At 44.3% G+C, this 24417-nt stretch overlaps 1 protein-coding gene across 1 annotated transcript in view; it reads left to right on the top strand.

The window, feature by feature from the left end:
* Window positions 1-1645: 1645 nt before the first annotated feature.
* LOC102942467 (complement receptor type 2) overlaps window positions 1646-24417 on the top strand; it is a 43044-nt gene continuing 20272 nt past the window's right edge. The window contains exons 1-16 of the mRNA XM_037885342.2: window positions 1646-1753; window positions 4765-4924; window positions 6160-6348; window positions 6881-6980; window positions 9212-9297; window positions 10367-10579; window positions 12142-12324; window positions 13049-13237; window positions 13824-14006; window positions 18531-18719; window positions 19340-19528; window positions 20156-20344; window positions 20970-21158; window positions 21785-21973; window positions 22598-22786; window positions 23904-24103. Of these exons, the coding sequence (XP_037741270.1) occupies window positions 4837-4924; window positions 6160-6348; window positions 6881-6980; window positions 9212-9297; window positions 10367-10579; window positions 12142-12324; window positions 13049-13237; window positions 13824-14006; window positions 18531-18719; window positions 19340-19528; window positions 20156-20344; window positions 20970-21158; window positions 21785-21973; window positions 22598-22786; window positions 23904-24103 (2565 nt within the window). The 5' untranslated portion in view covers window positions 1646-1753; window positions 4765-4836. The remainder of the gene's footprint in view (window positions 1754-4764; window positions 4925-6159; window positions 6349-6880; window positions 6981-9211; window positions 9298-10366; window positions 10580-12141; window positions 12325-13048; window positions 13238-13823; window positions 14007-18530; window positions 18720-19339; window positions 19529-20155; window positions 20345-20969; window positions 21159-21784; window positions 21974-22597; window positions 22787-23903; window positions 24104-24417) is intronic.

The following is a 24417-nucleotide window of genomic DNA, read 5'->3' as shown; positions in this document are numbered from 1 at the left end:
CTTATGTTGTCTTAAGATGCCAGGATTGAAAGGGTAAGAAAATAAGCTGCCCCTTTAAAAACTCAACCATACCCAAAATGAAACCAGTCTGAGGAGGAAGAAAGAGGCACAGAAGCGCCAAATGCTGAAGACATTACTCAGTCAAAACACCCATGGACGTCAGTGAGCATTTGCCCCACGTACGGAATCAAGTCAGGACTCCGGGATTTGACCCAGAATCAGAGAAGTGTGGGGGCTAGGAGGCACTTTAAAAGGCCACTTAGTCCACCCCTCCCCCGTGCTGAGGCAGGATTAAGTATACCTGAATCATCCCTGACAGGGGTGTGCCTAATAAATTCTTAAAAGCCTCCCATGACAGGGATTCCCCAACCTCGCTTAGTAATCTGTTCCAATAATTGCTTTTCCTAATATCTAACCTAATTTTTCTGTTGCTGTAAACTAAGTCAATTTCTTCTTGTCCTACCCTCAGTGGACAATAGATTGTCCTCTTTATAGCAACCTTTTACATATTTGAAGACTGATCTCATGCCCTCCCCCACCCCCCGGCCGTCTCTTCTCTCCTCCAAACATGTCCCATTCTTTCAACTTTCCCTCATAGTTCATGTTTTCTAAACCTCTCTTTTTTTGTTGCTCTCTTCTGGACTCTTTCTAATTTGTTCACTTCTTTCTTAAAGTGTCAGGTTTCAGAGTAGCAGCCGTGTTAGTCTGTATTCGCAAAAAGAAAAGGAGTACTTGTGGCACCTTAGATTGGTTAGTCTCTAAGGTGCCTCAAGTACTCCTTTTCTTTTTTCTTAAAGTGTGGTGCCCAAAACAGGACCAAGTACTCCAGCTGAGGCTCCAGCAGTGCTCACCAGCCCCGAGGAGAGTGGAACAATTCCCTCCTCTGTCTTACATAGCAAACTCCTGTTAACACACCCCAAAATGTTGTTTGCCTTTTTTTGCAACAGCATCACACAGTTGATTCAGGAGACAAAGTACAGCATTTGACATTGTGGACAGCGTGGCTGGTATTTTCAGAAGGGCCAAAGGGAGAGACGTGCTCAACTCCCACTGAAATTCAGTGAGATTTGGGGGTCCATTTCCCCTGAGCTCCTTTGAAAATTCCAGCCTGTATCATTTTTGAATAAGTCAGAGACGCTTGGAGAAACTATTGAAAAACCTCCATCATAAAATACCGTCAGGGTCAGGAGGCATCTACTCATATGATATACACAAACCGTTGTGGGTTTTCCACTGAAACGATCCCTGTCATAAATGCAAAATAGATAGTCCTTTGTAGTACAGTAGTTATATCCTAGCTGGCATGTCCACTAGTCTTTGCTCTTGGAACAATGAACTATTCAACCAAATTCCGGAGAACTCTTTATTCATGTCATTTTCAGTAAAGAGTTGGCAGATTAGCGCAGTAAGTAAACAATTTCGACATCTGCTTGCAGTGAAATGAATGATCTAACATTTGATTGCAGCTTGAATAATTTGCTTCCTGGTCGTTTTAGAGGAGGAGTTAATCATTTATAGATAAGCTGGTGCACCACTCTCCCCCCCCCCCCCATTGCCCCAGATTGAAACCTCATCTCAATTTCACCATATCTCAGCGTTTCTGTATGTGTAAGCATATTGTGCTAACTTCTTGTTTAGCATGGTGATCCCTGGGTGCAGGACAGGCTAGACGGGAAAAGTCAGAGATACCATTTCATCCTTCAGTAACCAAATAGACCTGAGCGCACTCTGCCGCCTGCTAACAACCCTTCAGGTAAGTTGACTGTGATTGCAACCCAGCTACTTAAGGCAACATTGCTCTGAGAGAAGCCCAGGGGAAATGAGTTGGGAGGGAAGCAGGAAATCCAGAACCATTTATTAAACCTCAATATAATCTATTCTAGCAAATATGCCCATGTGCACAGATATATTAGTAAACAAAGCCAGACCTAGTGGGGGGGCAGGGGCGGGCTAGCAAAGCAGAACAACAGCAAGAAGAATTAGGTTTAAGGGGGCGAGACAGAGAAAGTGACTCTAGGTGATGTTTAAAAAGTAGTATTGGCTGGAAGCTAATAACTTTAACAAGAGTCTCTTGCTGTTGTCTATATGGGACACATTTTGCAGTCATGGGGTAAGATTTTTTTCAAAGGCTCCCAAGGGACTAAACGTCATTTTCAACAGTGACTCAGGCACTTAGGGTCTGATCCTGAACCATTAAAATCAATAGGAGTTTTGCCATTGACTTCCAGGGGAGCAGGTTCAAGCCCATAAATGCCTCAGGCACTTTTGAAAATGGGACTCAGGCACTTTTGAGATTTTCACCCCAATCGCTACTGACTTGTTCAAAACTCCAGTTGACTCTGTTTACATATTTTTCACACGGCTGTACGTACATATGGGTATAATGTATTGCACAGCAGTTGTGCTGACTCCACTGGGAGCTTTACCTGCCCAGTTATGGTAGGTTCCATAGAGATTTACAAATAGAGCAATTTTTTTTTTCTGTCAGACTACTCTAATGGACTTAGAGGACTATATAAATTCTCTGGAAAGTGCAGATCAACTTATGTCCCTGTGGGCATTAATTTGGCTGCCTGGCTGGAAAGTGCCAATGTCCTGGCAATAACAAAGGTTTTAAAGAGAGCCTGACAAACTGATAAGCAGTTGGCATATCTTTTGGGGACAGGTTTGTGCTTTGGGCAGTGAATTTGTTACCTTGTAGCATGCGGAAAGCTCAGTTGTTAACTGAGGAGTCAAATAACTTTTTGCAAAGGACAAAAAGGGTCTGAAGAGTTACAATAAAACACAGTGAGTCTCATTCTTATAAAACAATTTGCAATCATTCTTAACTCTGAATCCTTATTTCAGTTATGTTTTACCTTATTTTGCTACTGCAAATATCAGCTACATGTTGTACAATGGTTATATGTAGCTAGCTAATTTAATTGTTTAATAGATGAGTAGAAATTAACATAAGCCTTTCCATTAATCCCCAATAAGAGACCAATGAGACATAGCTAGTGTTCATGCTCTCGCTCATCTAGTTTGAGTGCTTCATTGGCCCCATCCAGGGGTGAGACGCTGTGGTGTTGCAGTTTCAGAGTTAACTGCCCCTTTGACACTCACTCTCCTGGTTTTCCTCGAGGGCACCCTCTTACGGTTTCAGGCTCCCTGCCATCACCTCTCTTGGGTGAAGACCTGCATCTCTTTCCCTCCTGGCGAGGAGTTGAGGCTTGCTGTCCCTCTGCACCTTGAGAGATTTCCTGTAATTAACCTTTTTCCAGGGGCTACTGCAGTCTGTACCAGCTACCAACCAGTCATCACAAAGCCAAATGCGTTTATTCTTAGGGTAAAAGAACTACAGACTAAACATACAAAAATAAATAAAAGTTCCTATACGTATGTTAAAAGTATCCAGAGGTCCATCAGTTTTTTGGGACCCGAGTAAGCTAAAGTCCTTCCAACCCTTTCATAAGGGTTGAGGCCCGCCCTTGGACAGAGGGTCCTGTGTCCATTTGCTGAAACGAAAGGAGGCCACGTGAGTTAGTTTAAATTCAGCCTTTTTACCACTTTCTTTGTCTGTGGAATATCCAGTTTGACCTACTAAATATGAAGCTCCCCAGGGAGGTGTTCACACCCTGAGTGATTCACCTTAATCACCCTCCCCCCCACACACATTATCTTTGGTTCCTGGAGGAGCTGTTGTCACCTTCCCCCACACCAAAGTTGCAGACAATCCCTGGCCCAGAGTGATGCACAACCCATTCATAAAATGAACACTATGTGGTCCCCAGAGATAATTCATGCAATTGCAATATCTGTCACAACTGACAGAAACAAATGGCTTTGATGGTTTGTTCTTTATCTATTCATGACTGTTTCTGTCAATGGGTACAGATGGGGAAACTGAGGCACGGAGTGGTGACGTTACTTGCCTGTGTTTGTCACAACAGGCCAGTAGCACAGCCAGGGATAGAACCCAAATCTCTTGAGTCCCAGGCCACTGTTGTCTCCTTTAAACCACCCCTGCCCTCCATTATTAGAAGTATTAGGACTTGAGAATTGGAGGTTGGCTTGAGCCATGTTAATCACATAACTTACGAGGTTAATGCAGGGTGTGTTGTTGAACCTGGAAGTGTGCCAAGACTCAGGCATTTCTGTTTCCTGTGCTGTGAATGTGCCCTGGGAAAGTGAGATGTGAGGTAGGTTTCAGTAGATCGAAAAATTAAATAACTTCCTATTTATTGGGATTTTATTTTTCATTTAAAGAAAAACCATGACCTCAAAAAAGGCAAAGAAATGCGTCTGATTAAAGCCTGTAGGAGTTACGTGAAACTTGCCGTCAAACCCTTGTTTTCTTATTGTAGGGATGTTTGACTTCACCCCAGCTCTCAACTTTCCCCACCTTGCTTCTCTTTTTAATAGCCTAGGCTAGACCCTCAGCAGGTGTAAATCAGGGTGGCTCCACGGGCTTCGAATGACCCCAGTGGATGGAATGACCCCAGTCTACACCTGCTGAGGGCATGGCTCACTGACGTCTATTGTAAAGTGCTTTGAGATCTACTGAAGAACAGCGCTATGCGGGAGCTAGGTATTATATTCTGTTTATTATTACTTGTATGACCGAGCTCCTAGGAGCCACAGTCATGGACCAGGACCCTCGGGGCTAGCCACTGTACAAACACAGGCCAAAGAGATGGTCCCTGCCCCAAGGATCTTACAATGTATGTCCATCCTAAATGTAAATGAAACACTTTACTCTTCTCCATCCCCATATTTTTACAGATCTTTAGTCTGGAAAGTGATGTACTAACATCCTTGTTAGGTCTGCACGAAGAAAACGTGACATAAAGAAAGATGGAATCTCTAAGCCCGGGAAAACCACGTTCTTACATAGCCACCATTCCACTCTTACTTGCTGCTGCATTCGTTGTTGCTGTACACAGTGAGTAAACATGAGTATCCGGCAAATCCATCTGGGTAAAATAAGAACCAGCCTGAGCATCCAGTGAAATCTCTGTGTGAGGAACCTCTTTTTGGAGGTTCATATAACTTTGTTGTTTTCCTTTGATCATTTTTCTTGCTGCCTCTGCGCTTCTGGGCCTTGGACAGTCTAAAATTCCACTAGAAGTTTATCAGCAGTCTCACAAGAGACCAGAATCTGTCTTCCCAATGCCCTTAGGGCTTGATGTTTTTTCCACACCCACCACCTTGTGCATCATTTACATAAGTGCAAAGTGTGTGTAAAGTGCTTCCAAATGAGGATTGTAGTGCAATACATCCACTTTGCACTGGTGTAAATGAGTGCGCAAGGTGTAAGGCAACAGTTAACTGGAGACCCTCTTCAAGTTCTTGAGACGTAAGAGGCTTGGATAACTGTGCATATTTTGGGGTAATGAACAATCTGTGCTTAACATCAGGCTGGTGGCTTGACAGTCAGGATTTCTCCGGGTTGCATCCAAGATCGCAAGACTCTTGAGGCCTCCCTCATCATATATAGCTTATAACTGGGGGGATGACTGGTGGCAAGAGTAGGCCACAAAGTTTTCCTTGCCTTTTAAGGACCTAAGCAGGACAACAACGATTTCTTTTTGAGTTGATTCTAGCACTTCCCCCCACACACCTTTTGGCCATTCCTTTCCTCTTTGTCCATCAGCTGGTGCCAATAGACCAGGTCTGCGTCACCTCCAATGACTTACCCTTTTCCACCTGGTTTCAAAGTGTAGAATAAACTGGGTACAAGGATACTAGCTTTGGTTCTACCTTAGCAGCTCCAGTCCTGCTGCTTATCCACCTTCTAGGACCCAGCCTGCAGTGTTTTGTGTCACAGCTGGAGATGCAGCAACCATCACAGTGATGATGGGGAAGGGCATATTATGTTCTGTCCAAACAAGCTGCAGAGAAAATAATTCTTGCATCCTTATCCTCCCCTTACAGATGGGAAGATTGTTTTCCTGACTTTAAGGAGAACTTAGATTTGTTTGATGCCAAAAAAAAATTTTAAGCCAAATCTTTGAGAGAACCAGGGGGAGTGGCAGGGGTCAGTTAGGAGGGAGAGCTCAAGTATTTTGTTTACGACCCTTCTGCTATTCCAAGAAAGGACACTTTTTAGTAAATGAGGTCTGGACAATAGCACGTTTTCCTAGTTACATATTTTTGACCCCTCTGTTTTGTCACTAGGTGATTGTGGTGTGCCACCACGTTTTGCTTCTGCTGAGCTGAAGGAGGAGTACAGAGATCAGAGTAAGTTTGCTGTTCAGAGCAAAGTGGAATACAACTGTCGCCCAGGTTATACCAAGGCAGAACGAAAGTTATATCTTTGGTGCACGTCATATTCTCAATGGTCACACACCAGAGAGCTTTGCAAGGGTGAGTGTTTTGGTTTTTTACTTTTCTTTTTTAAACTAATTGATTTTCATCAGCCCTTTTTGATTAAAGAGCATAATGAGAGGGACTGTATGCCTGCAGGGAGGGGTTAAGTTCACTGATGTGATATGAAGGCTTTCAGCACTAAATTACCTGTTCATATCTGAAACCTGGCTGCTCCTTGCTCTTCATGGGTGACTCCAAAGATGTCTACAAAGGTTTCCTTCTGCCCTGGAGCTTTAAAACACAATGCTAAAAATGGATTTTGAACCTTAAATAATAGCCTACTCCAGGCTGGAAGAAGTTATAACTGTCACAAGTGAAATATTCACATGCACAAAAGCATGGTAATGGAACGGAGTTTAATTTAAACAAACACATGCACAAATTCCAAGTTAAGTATGGCTCTGTATCCGGAGCTGACAAAAAGTGAGTAGAGTTTTGATGGAGACAGAATCTTTGGTTCTTTTATGGTTACATTTTACTGAGTCAAGACACACAAATCAAGAATAATTCCAGTCTTATTTCTTTCTAGCAAGATCATGCCCTCACCCTGGAGAGCCAGAAAATGGCAGACTTGTTATTCTAACAGATCTCATGTTTGGTGCAACAGTAAACTTCATCTGTGAAGAGGGGTGAGTAATGGGCAGCTTGTGCTGATAGATTTATAGGTTTTTAATTTCCAAAGGGACCATTATGATTATCTACTCTGACCTCCTGTATAACACCGCCCAGAACGTTTCACCCATTGATGATCAAGCCCATATTTGTATTTGAGCTAGAACATACTTTTAGAAAGGATTCCAAACTTGATTTGGAGATTTCACCACATCCCTAGGTAGGTTGCTCAAATAGTTAATTACCTCCACTGTTAAATTCAGGCTACATACAAGGCACAAATTGTTATCTTGTTTCAGCTTCCAGCCATTGGATCTTTCTATGCCTTTTTCTGCTAAATTAAAGAGGCCTCTATTATCCAATCTTCTAGCCGTGTAGATACTTCCAGACCGTCCATGATCAAGTCACCTCTTAACCTTCTCTTTGAAAAGCAAAATAGATTGAGCTTCCTCCACCCTAATGAGGCAGATTTCCCCAGCCTCAAATCATTCTTGTAGCCTTTTTCTGCACTCTTCCCAATTTAATATCTTTTTTTGAAGTGTGAACACCAGAATTGGATTCAGAATTTTTGTGGTAGCCTCCTGGCTGCTGTATATAAAGGTAATACCACCTCCCGACTCATACTGAATTGTCCCCTACTTGTGTATCCATGTATCGCATTAGCCCTCTTAGCCACAGCATCTCACTTGGAGCTCATGTTCACTTGGTTATCCACCACAAGCCCAAAGTCCTTTTCAGAACCACTGCTTTCCAAATACAGGCTCCCCATTTTGTGTGACTTGCATTCTTTTTTCCTAGACCCATACCTTTGTATTTAGCTGTATTAAAATGCGTGGTGTTCAGATGAGCCCAGTTTACCAAGCAATCCAGATAACTCTAAAAAACTAACCTGGCCTTCTCGTAATTTACCATTGCACCAATCTGTGTCATCTTCAGACTTCAATAGCAATGGTTTTATACTTTCTTCCAGATAATTGATCCAAATATTGAATAGCACTGGGCCAAGAATAGATTCCTGGGAGACCCCAGTAGGAAAGACCACTTTAAGGATTCTCCCACTCCCATACGCTCTCCTTTTTTGAGCTATATCAGTTAAACCAGTTTTAATCTATTTAATATGTGCTACATTGATTGATATATCAACCAAAAATAAATGAATAAATATATATATTTTTTGGTATAGTGCTGGTTTTTTAGTCAGAACAGCATGCGGTATTAAATCCAGTGCCTTACAGAAGTCTTAGTCTATTATATCAACGAGTTATCTTCATCAACCAAACTTCTAATCTAATGAAAAAAACAATATCAAGTTTGTTTCATAAAATTTATTTCCCATAAAACCATGAAAGCTACCATCCTTTCGTTCTTTACTGATCGCATCCCATATCAGCCATTCCATGACTTTGCCTGGGATCAGTGTCAGGCTAACCAACAAGGGACTCTGGGATGGGGCATACAAACCCCAGGAAAAGGTTAATGAGCTGATGCAGGCTCAGTCAGCCCCACCCTGCTACACCTGCCATCGGTGTCAGGTTTGGAGGGAGGAGTTAAAAGTAGAGCACACAGCTCATCTGGGGGCAGACTGGGAAGGAGAGCAGACCTCCAGCTCTCACTCTGAGAGAGGCCTGGCTAAGGCCAGGAATGGCTTGATAGACAGCTGCCTGCCAGGGACTCCCTGAGGGAAAGTGGGCATGACACAGGACTCTGTCTGATTTGTCACCAGTGACCTACCTGCTGGTGCTAAGTCTGCTGCAGATGGTGGCCTGCCAGAAGGGGGTGACCAGATAAATAAAATACCTTTTGTTTCCTTACACCTGACTAGGGACCTGGCAATAGTTTGTCCTAGGCCCAGTCAGATTCCCATGATCCTACCTCCTCTTGTGAAGGCCCTGATGAATCATGGGAGATGTAGCCTCACCAGGGAGACCACTCTATATAGGAGAAGGAGACACCCAAGCTACAGCTCCAATGTGGCACCGTGGCAGCATTTTGGGATTAAAATATTTCAGTTTGGGGGCATTCTATTTTTCCATGAAACCTGGAAAATGTCTGCAGAAAGCAGATAATTTTTTTTAAAAGCAACATTTAATTGAAAATCCAATTTACTGTTGAAAAATAGTTTTGATGAAAATGTATTAACCGATTAATGATGATGTAAGAGAGTCAAAGCCTTATTGTTGCTGGACTAGGCAAGACATCCAATCTCAGTTTGTATCATGTAAATTCTCTTCCCCGCTGTTTTATTCAGGTACAGACTAATTGGAGATGCAGAAAGACAATGTGTGCTTGACGGATCGCAAGTTACATGGGACAAAGAGATTCCATACTGTCAAGGTGATTAGAGACTCTTAATAGCTTTGTGGGGAAAGTGTAATCAGGGTTAGACAATGAAAAGCATACTTTGTCCTGCTGGATGGATTCTGAAATACAACTCATTTATCATTTCACTGCATGCTAAATTCTTGAACGCTTCAGTTTTGTTTTCCTCTTGCACCATGCTGTAGAAAAACTTGTTAGCTTTTGAATCTGTTTGTTTGTGGGGTAGAAGTCCAAAAGACTCAGATTCTTGGTTAGCAGAGCTTGGACCAGATCCCCAAGTAAATTGAATCAGACCCTTGCTTTTCAGATACATAGTAAAAAGAAAAGAAGTACTTGTGGCACCTTAGAGACTAACCAATTTATTTGAGCATAAGCTTTCGTGAGCTACAGTTCACTTCATCGGATGCAACCGATGAAGTGAGCTGTAGCTCACGAAAGCTTATGCTCAAATAAATTGGTTAGTCTCTAAGGTGCCACAAGTATGCCTTTTCTTTTTGCGAATACAGACTAACACGGCTGCTACTCTGAAACCAGATATATAGTATTAACATGCTTATAGCACAATCTCTAAGCACTTTACAGATATTTTTATATTTAAGGATAACTTTGCCTGTCACTCATACGCAGCTATCCCTAGGATGGAAAGTGACAGCAAAAACTCCTCCTTTTGGAGAACGTGCCATAGAATCCTTAATACGCTTGAATGGGCAAGACCTCGATTTGATTTCTCCTCCTTCCTTCGGCTTTCATGACCCTTCAGTCTGTGCATCCACTCCCACCACACCCTGGCTGCATAACTACATTAGGAAAGGTGCCCCGTTTTCTAGTCTTAAAAATCTCGTCTCCCATAGGGCCAGATCCCCAGCTGGTGTAAATGGGCATAGCTCCATTGTAGTCAATAGGCTAGGTCCTCTGCTGGTGAATCAGTGGTACTCCCTTGATGTCAATGGCGCTACACTGATTTTAAACCATCTAAGGTTTTAGTCCATTGCATTTCAGCCTCTTCTTCTCTTATAAGACTTTGGATATGACGTAAATTAAATTCTCTCTTGCTTCCCTTCTTTCCTTTTTTCCCCCTCTTCAGTGATACCTTGCCAGCCTCCTCCAGAAATAGATCATGGAACACATACGGGGACGACCATGGAGGAATTCAACTATGGGACATCTGTCACTTACCAGTGTGACACTATAGAGAGGGGACAGGTTCCTTTCTCACTTATTGGAGAGCCCTCCATTCACTGTACGTCCATGGATAATGTAAATGGAGACTGGAGCGGGCCTGCCCCTGAATGCAAAGGTGATGGAATCCAATTACTGTAAAACACGGTGGCAGTGTGCACGTACACATTAACAACGTAAGTCGTAACAGTGCCACTGCTTAACAGATTGTCCCCAGGACTCCGAATCTTATTCCCACCCCTCAGCACATCTTCTTATTAACACCCTTTGGAGAACAGAGCCTAGTTTGAGATTTGCAGAGACACTAAGGGGTGCAGGGAACTGCACTTTTTGTGTCCAGATTGGCCTCAGTTCCCACCTCACCCTACCAAGAACAACTGCCTGCTTTCCTTGGTCTGCCCACGCTCTGTGTTCCAACCTCTCCCTCAGGCAAGGAGCCAGGAAGCTCAAAGAGGCAGTTGGTGTCCGTATGGGTGTAGGAAGTGACATGGAATCCTAGAAAAGCTTCATGGGGGGAGACAGGCTGGCAACATGAGACTGACCGCTGACATGGAGGAGAGAGGTGGACAAGGTCTTCTGCTTCTCAAAGGGAGAAGCCGTGCCAAGACAGAGAGGATGGAGCAGGGCTTGCAGCTGGGTGGGGAAGGAGAGGAGAAGAAGGAGGAGAGAGGAGTAGAGTTTATTCAGCTTCCGTCCTCACTTAAGAGTCCTCTGAAGAAGAATACTGGAGCTGATCGAAATTTTTTCAACAAAGATTTTTATGTCAAAAAAAGTCCTTTTTTGAAAAAAAGCAAATTGTGTTGCGAAAAAGTATCCACTTTACTAAAAATGTTTTATTTTTCATGTCATTGTTTTTAATGTTTTTCCCCCCAAAACTCATATAAAATGTTACTGAAATGGCCATGGAACTTACTGAAAACCCCATTTTATGGGTGTTTTTTTTTAAATTGATCATATTTTTGATAAGACGTATGTGGGAAACAAATCTAATTATTTACTCACTTGAGAAACTATTCCTGTTGAGGTTTCTGCAGGTAAGTAAACCAGGAGCATATCTGCCTATCTTCTTCACAGGAGACCAGATCTGAGTGTCTGTGTCAGCTATAAGCGCAGCTGGAACTCTGGAGAAATGATTTTATAATGTCCACAAATGATAAGCAACAAGACGGAGCAGTTCCAGCAGCTCTGCTGCCCAATACCTCTCTTGTCAAAGACTGTAAGCACTGTGTGTGCTCTCACTCTCTCCCCCCCCCCGCACCCCCAACCCCATATCCCCACAATTGCCTGGGACAGAACTGCCTTTGCAGGTGGTCACAAATTCAGCAGGTGTAGTTTGATACTTTACTTGAATTAAGAAAAGGCTAGATGAAGACTAAAACTTGCCTACTAGGTTCGATCAAAACTGATGCCCCAAGGAATTTGAGAACATGGCATCAGACCCACTGATACTTTTCTGCTTTTCCTTAACACAATGTTTCAAATAGGTGGTTTCTGGTGGGGACAGGGGCAGGAATGTTCAGATATGTCATGATATCTCTGCAGGGCCATGTGTATGTGCTTTCAAATCTGTTCATATCCTCCTAGTAAATAGATCTGATTCCACAGAAGTATCTTCACTTCGTTTCCCAATTTTTGATATAACAGTAAATCTCCCAAGGTGACACTGTTTTTCTTACACAGTCATTCGCTGTGAACAGCCAAAAGTTGACCATGGAAAACAGATGACTGGATATAGTCCTGTCTACACCTACAGAGCCTCCGTTCTGTTTGAGTGTGAACACCGCTACACCCTCAAAGGCAGTGACATACTTCAGTGCAATGAAAATAGTAGATGGGATCCTCAGTTACCAGTTTGTGAGCGAAGTAAGTGTCATATGGGGACTACCACCTCCTTCAAACTGACCCTGCAGCCCTTGTTCGCCCAAGGTTCAGGGACAGCCAGTTTGATGTCCCCTTTGTTTTAAGAGAGGAAATAGTGACTGCTGTGCAAGCCTGCATGCCACTGTGCTGACACAGCTCCATGACGCTTCGGTTAAATGACTTGTATGCTGAAAACAGGGATTCCAGTTTTATTCTATTGCAGGCAGTGTTGCCAAGTGAATAGAGCACTGAAGTGGGACTCAGGAGACCTGGGTTCTATCCCTGCTGGGTGACCTTGGGCAAGTCACTTCCTCGCTCTGTGGCCCAGTTTCCCCTGTAAAAGGGGAATAAGGATACTGACGTTCTTTGTAAAGTGCTTTGAGATCTACTGAAGAAGAGCGATGTATTGTTGTTTATGTATTTATTGTATAAGTTCTTATACTGCACTCATCACCATAATGTCTGAGTGCCTTCCAGTATTGCATTAAATAACGTAACTATGCACCTATCATGTGTTTTTTGTTCTGTTTTTTTTTCCCTCTCATCCTCTCCTCGAGAGAGAAGCATGTGCTGTGGGGTTTCTTGTTTTGTGATAGGGTTTTAGGTTTTGGGGTTTGTTTGTTTTTTAATATACATGTCTTTCATGTCACATTCTTGTAGAGAAGAATTATTTCTCAATAAGATTTCCTGGTTATGTATGTCCTCAAACTTTTATTTTTACTCTTAGGTAGTTGTGATGACCCACCTTACATTCGTAATACTTTTCGAGATCATTCTAACAGGAACTTGTTTCCGGCTGGGACTGTAGTGAAATATAACTGTGTGGGAGGTTATGAGTTAATCCCTGGAATATACTCTGCGAATGTTACCTGTCAAAAAGATTTTACATGGTCTGAACAGCAAGAATTTTGTCAGAGTAAGCATATTAATCTTTGGTTTAGCTTTCTTTGTTTTAATTGAGCTACAAAATTAACACAAATTTAGGAAGCTATACTCTATAGTCATGTGGTTCAAAGTGTCTGTCTGTCTGTCTGTCTTCTGGGAATTCTTACTTTAACAGTAGGAAGCAGGGTCAGAGTTAATAGTTTACACATTCATGAACAGATCTGTTGCTCCCACCCACGATCTCCATATTATCTAAGGCAGATTATAATCAAGGTGGATTCTACACAAAGTTTATTGTAACGCAGCAATCGGTGTTGTTTAGAAGCCTGCTGAAAACCAAAATACCCTGCCAACTTCAATTCAAATAGTTACCCAGAAGAAAACTGGAAAGGGTACTCCGCAATCCATGAGGCACGCCCAATAACATTCATGGCAGGAAGAAATGATTTGCTGTGTCTGTCGATGATATAAAACTTCCACCTAAAACCAGCCTCTTCAAAAACGTGAAGGAAATGCTGACTTTCTGTAGCTAGCAAAATGTTCAGTTGCTCCTTGTGAATGAATCTGCAGAATTGTTTTTGCTCTGATTTAACACTGGTGGTGGTGGTGTTTCACAGAAATTAGATGTCCAGATCCAGACATTACCAATGGAAGAGCGAGACCTACAAAAGCAATCTATGAGTATGAGGATGCGATTAGCATTGAATGTAATCCCGGTAACGCCCTCAAGGACAATTATGGATTGATTAAGTGCGAACATAATGGTGCATGGCATCCTGCATTACCAGTTTGCATACCAGGTATGTATAAATGATGAAGAACTCTGACACGGTGACCTGCTATCCCTGACCTACTCCCAAACAATGTAATTGCTGCATAATTATATATTTATATTATGGTAGCACACGGAGGCCCCAGTTGGGAAAGAGGGCCTCTCCCTTCACTCCCACCCCCACCTCGTCCCTTCTTGCTTCCCTTCTTCGGCTTCTATCACCCTGAACCTCTGTCTCCCCCTTCAGTCCTCTCCTGAAAGGTCCTGAGGATCCTATGTCCTTCTTAGAACACTGATCCTGGTTTCCTGGCCAAATTCCAGCTCTGCCATTGCACTCTGCCTCCCTCTGTTTCTCCTGCAGTTTCAAAAGGATGTGGTGTTTTTCGTCACTTAGGCCCTCATTCCACAAAGTCCTCGAGCACGTGCTTAACTCTAAGCACAGGCGTAGTGTTGATTTCAGTGGAGCCACTTCCATGCTTAACGTTAAGCACATGTTTAAGTGCTTTGCTGAATTGGGACCTTGGAGAAATAGCTGCATTTCTCTGGTGGATGAAGTAGCTGTGGGCGTAACAGGTTGAAAAGTATGATAGAAATGCAGGGTCATTACAATGACTGACAGGCAGGCCAAATGCTACTGGCATAGAGGCATTTCACACACATTCTTTCTGCTCCCTTTCTCTACCCTTCTTCCATCATGAGGCAAGGACACACAAAGGTAGTCAATGTATGTTGTTAGCGGCACAGAAGGAACAAAGTTGGTGAATGGCACTGCATGAGCTTACTAGTGGGGTGGTGGTGGTGTTGTAAGATTTTGGTTCATTCCAGCTCCCCACACCCAGTTCATTCCAGGATACTTGCCCAGCAGGGTGTCAGCAGATCTCTGGTAAAAGAGGAGAAAAGTAACTGGTGAAGGTTGGGGTGTGTAGTGGGTAGGCTGACCTTCCTCTGAAGAAATCTGCCGGGAGAGTAGATATGAATGACGGTGACAGACCCCATTGTTTGAGTCGTGTTAAGTACACACAGCACTCTGTGAACACAGAAAACAAGATCCCTGTGCTTGTAGCTGGACTGGCTTTGTGACCCCTTGACTCCATCCCATTTCAAAAAGTGGTTTGAGGGTACCACTGTTTTCCTTCCACCCAAAGAAAGCATCACCCCACACTGCTATTAGCCGGTTCCAATTTCACACACTTTTTCTTGGTGTCCATCCATTATCCTTCTTTGAATGTTTTTAGTTCTTTAAATTAATCTGACTGAATCTCACATGATAGGTTCATCTCTATTTTACGAGGCTGTTGTTACATTTTGCAAACCAGTTTGTATAAATGATGATGAACTCTGATACAGTGACCTCCCATCCCTGATTTTGAAAGGAGCATCTAACACAAAGTGTAATTGCTGGTACTTCTATATTTATATTATGGTAGCACACAGAGGACTCAGTCAGGATCCAATGTCCCATTGTGCTGGGTGTGAAACCTTGGGGGAAGTATTTCTTCCGCTCTACCCTGCGGTGATTAGGTATCAGCTGGAGTATTGTGTCCAGTTCTGGGCGCCACATTTCAGGAAAGATGTGGACAAATTGGAGAAAGTCCAGAGAAGAGCAACAAAAAAGATTAAAGGGCTAGAAAACATGACTTACGAGGGAAGATTGAAAAAATTGGGTTTGTTTAGTCTGGAGAAGAGAAGACTTGAGGGAGGACATAAAAGTTTTCAAGTACATGAAAGGTTGTTACAAGGAGGAGGGAGGAAAAACTGTTCTCGTTAACCTCTGAGGATAGAACAAGAAGCCATGGGCTTAAATTGCAGCAAGGGCGGTTTAGGTTGGACATGACATTAGGAAAAACTTCCTAACTGTCAGGGTGGTTAAGCACTGGAATAAATTGCCTAGGGAGGTTGTAAAATCTCTACTGGAGATTTTTACGAGCAGCTTAGACAAACACCTCCCAGGGATTGTCTAGATAATACTTAGTCCTGCCATGAGTACGGGGGACTAGACTAGATGACCTCTCAAGGTCCCTTCCAGTCCTACAATTCTATGATTCTATGTGGGGTACATTCTCCCCTACCTAAATGACTGGTGTCTTGGCAGTGTGATATCTATGATGGGCAATTTTATCTTCTCTGTGTCTATCGGCATGCTCCAAGTAGTACCAAAAGATGCACGTAATAAGTGAGTATTGCCTGTGGGCCTTTACTCCCTAATGACAGTAGCAAATGAAGAACATGGTCCACAGATTGGGCAGATTGGCTTCTAGTTTACTTGTTCCGCTAGGCACCTCGATAAAACTTCACAGATGTTGTTGATAGAATGAGGCAAATACACCCCAGCTCCAGCGGAGAGCTCCATGTGGTGAATTTCCTGGTGTTTGTGCTTCTTCACTTTGATCTTCATGGAATGAAGTATTCCCCTACTACATGAATTGGTTTGATTGTAGAATGGAATCATATGAAGATTCACCTCCTCCTTCAATTCGTACGCTTGCATTAGCTACTTTTTAATCACATTTTCCAGATTACTGGAGTGTATTCCACAATTCTACCTCCATAGCCTTGGAAGCAGAAATGAATCCACAAGGACAAAGCATGTCTCGGTGCAGGATTGGATGGAACCTTCTCCCAACTCTGCCTGTACCTTGTAGATATGTAATTCACTTTCCAATTACCATATAGACTAATGACTCCCACCTCTCTGCAATTTTCTCATTTACTGTGGGACTTAGATTGTGTAATACGTCTCTATCTCCCACTTCTACAGGAGACATGATTACTTTGGCATACCATCGCCACCGGTTTGCCAACTGATTTTTCTCTTTCCTTAGTAGCTAAATTATATGCATAGCAAAGTCTTCATCTCAGGTCCTTCACATGCGGCTGATAGGTTATCGCAGCTTGCCTTTGCTGTTGGATTTCAAAGTACAAATCAGTTGAAAGCAAAGGATGCCTGCCAAACATAGAAAGTATGGGCTCTCTCCCACTGCATCATTCTTAGCACAATTACATACCAATCCTTTAACTAGCAACTATACCCGAGGAAGATCCTTTTGTCCTTTCCTGCAGGTTAGTGTTTACCCCATCTAGAGAATGGGAGAATTTTCAGTCTCCCCATAAAGTCTCCCAGTACTTTATATCTATTCTTCATTAGCCAGCATTTAAAGAATGCTGTTTATTGGAGTTAGTGCCTGGACTATATGTCCGTACAAATAAATGCCTTTTGCATTTCAGATTTCTTAAAGATAAATATGCTTTGTACCTTTAAGGACTAGTCCTGAGTTAAAAAGGCTTCTGCAGAAAGATTGCCCTGGATTAAGGGAACTATGATGGGAGAAGGCCTCCACAGTGCCCTGTTCCCACTCTGGTCCAAAGACCAGACAACATTGCCCCAAATGTAGATGATGTTGGGTGAGGCAGAGGATGGCTGGGATGCCCAGAGGATACAATGATTCTGTGCCTCCCTTAGCAGCCAACTTCACTGTGACCATTATAAAGATCCCATCACAGGTTAAAGTTGCCATCCCCCAACGCAACCATTGAGTGGGAGCATGGTACAAATGCTTCTGGCACCCTCATCGGTGTTGGGTCAGTTCTCAAAACACTAAGCACATTAAAAGAGAATTTTAAGCATCCATGAATTTTCAAAAAGCCAGATGAGGGATTAGAGAAACCCAGGGGGTGAGGTAATATCTGTTGTTGGAGTTGAGCATTTTCAGAGCTTTGGGCCTATTTCAACGGGCAGTACTGGGACTGCTTTACGTGTCACTCTGGCTACCGTCGAAAATGTGTGATGATCCCGGAACAGTGTCAGAAGACTACAACTAACCACTATAAAAAATATCACCTGCTAGAACCAAGCTCTATCCCCATCTTTCACCCTAAGCAGTCCTCCTCCTCCTCACTAGTTCAAGAGGGATGGACATATGGGGAAAAGATGGCTCATTATACTGGGAGGGTGGTGTGGTGGGAAAGTTCAATAGCTAGTTGGGATGGATGACGAACTCGGGGGACTCCAGAAGAGTCTCATAACTTGGAGGAGGCTTGGCATGCTCGTTCAGGGGGTTCTGGCAGAACTCAGTGGCTATAGAAGGGGATCAGATCTGGAATTTGATGGTGCGTATGTAGCAGGGCCAGTTTAATGACTCAGGGAGCCACGCAGGAGGAGCCTACTCCTGAAGTTGGTAGGAGCTGCAGGCCTTCCGTACTTCTCAGGGTCTGGCTGTAATTCTCAGTAATTCAGTGCAGTTGTTCAGTGTCGTCCGCATGTGAACAATGATCCCTGGGGCCCTTGCAGGTCAAAGAGCCATTTTAAGAGTGTGTTGCATGTTGCTGTTTTTATCTTTGCTCTCCCAATGCCATGGGTATGATGCTAACTCACAGCCAGAAACTAACAGAAAGTGCTGGCAGATTGTCAGAGGCATTAGACACTGGTGCCTCTCCAAGCACCATTTTTTTTGGAAATGTAGTGTCAGGAAACGCCACAGTATTTATGCTGCCTCCCTGCTTTGAGGGGATTGCTCGTTCTGTATCAGTGCTGTATTTTCCCCTTTTATTATAGCTTGTGAGCCACCTGCACGCATCTCTAATGGACGGGACAACCGCAGCTGGAAAAAGGTTTTCCCTGTTGGCTCAAGTGTGACCTACAAATGTGAGGATGGTTGGTCACTTGTTGGAGCATCGTCCGTTCGATGTATAGCTGGTGATGGGGGAACTCCGCGCTGGCATCGCCCTGCTCCTGAGTGCAAAGGTGATTCATTTCTTTATCACACTAGAATGACAGATTAGAAAAGGGTGGAGGGCACATTGCAATGACCTGGGGGCAATATAACATCTTAGCCCTTCAGTACTGAAAATATGGAGAGCCAGGGGCCAACTCACTGCAGACTCAGTGTCTATAGAAGGGGATCAGATCTGGATTTTGGGGGTGCATATGTAGCAGGGCCAGTTTAATGACTCAGGGAGCCATGCAGGAGGACGCTACTGTTGAAGTTGATGGGAGCTGCAGGCCTTCCGTACTTCTCAGGGTCTGGCTGTAATTCTCAGTAATTCAGTGCAGTTGTTCAGTGTCGTCCGCATGTGAACAATGATCCCTGGGGCCCTTGCAGGTCGAAGAGCCATTTTAAGAGTGTTTTGCATGTTGCTGTTTTTATCTTTGCTCTCCCAATGCCATGGGTATGATGCTAGCTCACAGCCAGAAACTAACAGAAAGTGCTGGCAGATTGTCAGAGGCATTAGACGCTGGTGCCTCTCCAAGCAGCTTTTTTTGGAAATGTTGTGTCAGGAAACGCCACAGTATTTATGCTGCCTCCCTGCTTTGAGGGGATTGCTCGTTCTGTATCAGTGCTATATTTTCCCCTTTTATTATAGCTTGTGAGCCACCTGCGCGCATCTCTAATGGACGGGACAACCGCGGCTGGAAAAAGGTTTTCCCTGTTGGCTCAAGTGTGACCTACAAATGTGAGGATGGTTGGTCACTTGTTGGAGCATCGTCCGTTCGATGTATAGCTGGTGATGGGGGAACTCCGCACTGGCATCGCCCTGCTCCTGAGTGCAAAGGTGGTTCATTTCTTCATCACCACTAGAATGACTGAGATTAGAAAAGAGCGGAGGGCACATTGCAATGACCTGGGGGCTATATAACATCTTAACCCTTCAATACTGAAAATATGGAGAGCCATGGGTCAACTCACTGCAGACTCAGTGGCTATAGAAGGGGATCAGATCTGGATTTTGGGGGTGCGTATGTAGCAGGGCCAGTTTAATGACTCAGGGAGCCATGCAGGAGGACGCTACTGTTGAAGTTGCTGGGAGCTGCAGGCCTTCCGTACTTCTCAGGGTCTGGCTGTAATTCTCAGTAATTCAGTGCAGTTGTTCAGTGTTGTCCGCATGTGAACAACGATCCCTGGGGCCCTTGCAGGTCAAAGAGCCATTTTAAGAGTGTTTTGCACGTTGCTGTTTTTATCTTTGCTCTCCCAGCGCCATGGGTATGATGCTAGCTCACAGCCAGAAACTAACAGAAAGTGCTGGCAGATTGTCAGAGGCATTAGACACTGGTGCCTCTCCAAGCACCATTTTTTTTGGAAATGTTGTGTCAGGAAACGCCACAGTATTTATGCTGCCTCCCTGCTTTGAGGGGATTGCTCGTTCTGTATCACTGCTGTATTTTCCCCTTTTTTATTTTAGCTTGTGAGCCACCTGCACACATCTCTAATGGACGGGACGACCGTGGCTGGAAAGAAGTTTTCCATGTTGGCTCAAGTGTGACCTACAAATGTGAGGATGGTTGGTCACTTGTTGGAGCATCGTCCGTTCGATGTATAGCTGGTGATGGGGGAACTCCGCGCTGGGATCCATCTGCCCCTGAGTGCAAAGGTGATTCATTTCTTCATCACCACTAGAATAACTGAGATTAGAAAAGAGCGGAGGGCACATTGCAATGACCTGGGGGCTATATAACATCTTAGCCCTTCAATACTGAAAATATGGAGAACCATGGGTCAACTCACTGCAGACTCAGTGGCTATAGAAGGGGATCAGATCTGGATTTTGGGGGTGCGTATGTAGCAGGGCCAGTTTAATGACTCAGGGAGCCATGCAGGAGAACGCTACTGTTGAAGTTGATGGGAGCTGCACGCCTTCCGTACTTCTCAGGGTCTGGCTGTAATTCTCAGTAATTCAGTGCAGTTATTCAGTGTTGTCCGCATGTGAATAACGATCCCTGGGGCCCTTGCAGGTCAAAGACCCATTTTAAGAGTGTTCTGCATGTTGCTGTTTTTATCTTTGCTCTCCCAGTGCCATGGGTATGATGCTAGCTCACAGCCAGAAACTAACAGAAAGTGCTGGCAGATTGTCAGAGGCATTAGACACTGGTGCCTCTCCAAGCACCTTTTTTTGGAAATGTAGTGCCAGGAAACCCCACAGTATTTATGCTGCCTCCCTGCTTTGAGGGGATTGCTCGTTCTGTATCACTGCTGTATTTTCCCCTTTTTTATTTTAGCTTGTGAGCCACCTGCACACATCTCTAATGGACGGGACGACCGTGGCTGGAAAGAAGTTTTCCATGTTGGCTCAAGTGTGACCTACGTGTGTGAGGATGGTTGGTCACTTGTTGGAGTATCCTCCATTCAATGTATAGCTGGTGATGGGGGAACTCCGCGCTGGGATCCCCCTGCTCCTGAGTGCAAAGGTGATTCATTTCTTCATCACACTAGAATGACTGAGATTAGAAAAGGGTGGAGGGCACATTGTAATGACCTGGGGGCAATTTAACATCTTAGCCCTTCAATACTGAAAATATGGAGAGCCATGGGTCAACTCACTGCAGACTCAGTGGCTATAGAAGGGGATCAGATCTGGATTTTGGGGGTGCGTATGTAGCAGGGCCAGTTTAATGACTCAGGGAGCCATGCAGGAGAACGCTACTGTTGAAGTTGCTGGGAGCTGCAGGCCTTCCGTACTTCTCAGGGTCTGGCTGTAATTCTCAGTAATTCAGTGCAGTTGTTCAGTGTTGTCCGCATGTGAACAACGATCCCTGGGGCCCTTGCAGGTCAAAGAGCCATTTTAAGAGTGTTTTGCACGTTGCTGTTTTTATCTTTGCTCTCCCAGCGCCATGGGTATGATGCTAGCTCACAGCCAGAAACTAACAGAAAGTGCTGGCAGATTGTCAGAGGCATTAGACACTGGTGCCTCTCCAAGCACCATTTTTTTTGGAAATGTTGTGTCAGGAAACGCCACAGTATTTATGCTGCCTCCCTGCTTTGAGGGGATTGCTCGTTCTGTATCACTGCTGTATTTTCCCCTTTTTTATTTTAGCTTGTGAGCCACCTGCACACATCTCTAATGGACGGGACGACCGTGGCTGGGAAGAAGTTTTCCATGTTGGCTCAAGTGTGACCTACGTGTGTGAGGATGGTTGGTCACTTGTTGGAGTATCCTCCATTCAATGTATAGCTGGTGATGGGGGAACTCCGCGCTGGGATCCCCCTGCTCCTGAGTGCAAAGGTGATTCATTTCTTCATCACACTAGAATGACTGAGATTAGAAAAGGGTGGAGGGCACATTGTAATGACCTGGGGGCAATTTAACATCTTAGCCCTTCAATACTGAAAATATGGAGAGCCAGGGGCCAACTCACTGCAGACTCAGTGTCTATAGAAGGGGATCAGATCTGGATTTTGGGGGTGCGTATGTAGCAGGGCCAGTTTAATGACTCAGGGAGCCATGCAGGAGGACGCTACTGTTGAAGTTGCTGGGAGCTGCAGGCCTTCCGTACTTCTCAAGGTCTGGCTGTAATTCTCAGTAATTCAGTGCAGTTGTTCAGTGTTGTCCGCATGTGAACAACGATCCCTGGGGCCCTTGCAGGTCAAAGACCCATTTTAAGAGTGTTCTGCATGTTGCTGTTTTTATCTTTGCTCTCCCAGTGCCATGGGTATGATGCTAGCTCACAGCCAGAAACTAACAGAAAGTGCTGGCAGATTGTCAGAGGCATTAGACACTGGTGCCTCTCCAAGCACCTTTTTTTGGAAATGTAGTGCCAGGAAACCCCACAGTATTTATGCTGCCTCCCTGCTTTGAGGGGATTGCTCGTTCTGTATCACTGCTGTATTTTCCCCTTTTTTATTTTAGCTTGTGAGCCACCTGCACACATCTCTAATGGACGGGACGACCGTGGCTGGAAAGAAGTTTTCCATGTTGGCTCAAGTGTGACCTACGTGTGTGAGGATGGTTGGTCACTTGTTGGAGTATCCTCCATTCAATGTATAGCTGGTGATGGGGGAACTCCGCGCTGGGATCCCCCTGCTCCTGAGTGCAAAGGTGATTCATTTCTTCATCACACTAGAATGACTGAGATTAGAAAAGGGTGGAGGGCACATTGCAATGACCTGGGGGCAATTTAACATCTTAGCCCTTCAATACTGAAAATATGGAGAGCCAGGGGCCAACTCACATGCAGATTCCTCCTTTGCAGCAGACCAAACCCTCGCAGCTGGGATGCCCACTGCCAGTGTCCTCTCTGCCCTGGCACTCGTACATATGATCTGCCCTGAGCTATGCCCTAGCGTATGCTTGACCCTCCCATTCCACCTTGCTGAATTGCTCCCTCAGACACACCCCTCACCTGACCCATCTCTTGGTTTGTGGTTCCCAATCCAGCTGTCCTGATGGTGGGACTTTTTATATAGACTCCCTTCTGTGTGTGTGGTCTCGGTATGTTTGTGGGGACAATCTGAGTCCAAGTGCTGGACTCTTCTGTAACTTCTCCAACTTCCCTGAAGCCACTCCTGCTTCTCAGTGGAGTAAGTCAAAAGGCAATCAGGCCTTACATTTCTCTGTCTAAGGTGTTCGTACTGTGCCAGTCACTGTGGTATCTTTGGCATCCTGCAGGATGAAAGTCACTATAGAAGCGTAAGATGCTGTTAAGGACCAAGTTCAGCTCTTGGTTCCACTAGTGTAAATCTAAGGCAACTCCACTGACTTCCATGTACTTCTCCCTCACTGCAGAGGAGGCTAATTCTGCAATAGACCAAAGAGGCTGCTTTTAAAAAGGCCACAAGTGTGCCTGGGAGTGAACTGCACGTTCACAGTTGTCCCAAGACTGCCAATAAGATGTCCTTAAATGAACCAACAGAGCGCCTATGCTCTGCTGCTCCATGTGTGGGCTTTCAGCTTCCGATGCCTGCAGGAAATGCCCATGATACACAGCGCTGGATGGGATTTCACTCGCGCCCTTTTCTTGTTGTTCTCATGATGTTTGTTTCTCTGGAGAGAGAGATGCACTGTGGGTTTGGTGTTACTTGCAGATTATTTCCCTGCAAACCCAAAACAGCTGCAATGAAGTGAACTAAGAGCATGATTTACAGACAATAAGCACCATTCACCGTGCATCTCCCCCTCTCACTGAACTGTCTTCTCTTCTTCCTTTTCCTTTCAGTTCGGTGTCCAAAGCCAGATGTGCAAAATGAAGAAATGGTCAATGCGTTAGATGAAAAAACGTGGTACAACATGAATGAAAGCATTACTTTCAAATGCTCTCCTGGGTACCAATTTTCAGACCTTTGGTATCAGTCTACAACAGACAGCTTGAATGTTACATGTTCAGCTAATGGCACCTGGACAGTGTTACCCATGTGTGTAAGCATCACAGTCCATTTGGATTTCTTGATGCACCCTGTCCAATTTCTAGTGTAAAACAAAAAACTGTCTGAATGTGTCTTTGCTTCTTTAAAATACTGAGACCTGTGTGGCGAGGGAGATAGATCTGCCATTGATACAACATAAGTGGAAAAAATAAGTTGACCTGAAAGCAAACACATCCCATCACTCCCCCACCCCATCCCTTTCTTGTATTTTAAGGGAGGAGGTTTTCTTCCTTTGCAGTGGCTGCTCCATGCCCAAAATAATATAAAATACGTAAAATCTGGTGGTTAAAAATCACAACAGGAAGA

The sequence above is a fragment of the Chelonia mydas genome, chromosome 21 (genome assembly GCF_015237465.2).
Source record: "Chelonia mydas isolate rCheMyd1 chromosome 21, rCheMyd1.pri.v2, whole genome shotgun sequence".
Classification (NCBI taxonomy): Eukaryota; Metazoa; Chordata; order Testudines; family Cheloniidae; genus Chelonia; species Chelonia mydas.
Note: the sequence above shows the minus strand (reverse complement) of the source record. Positions and strands in the feature narration are given on the sequence as shown.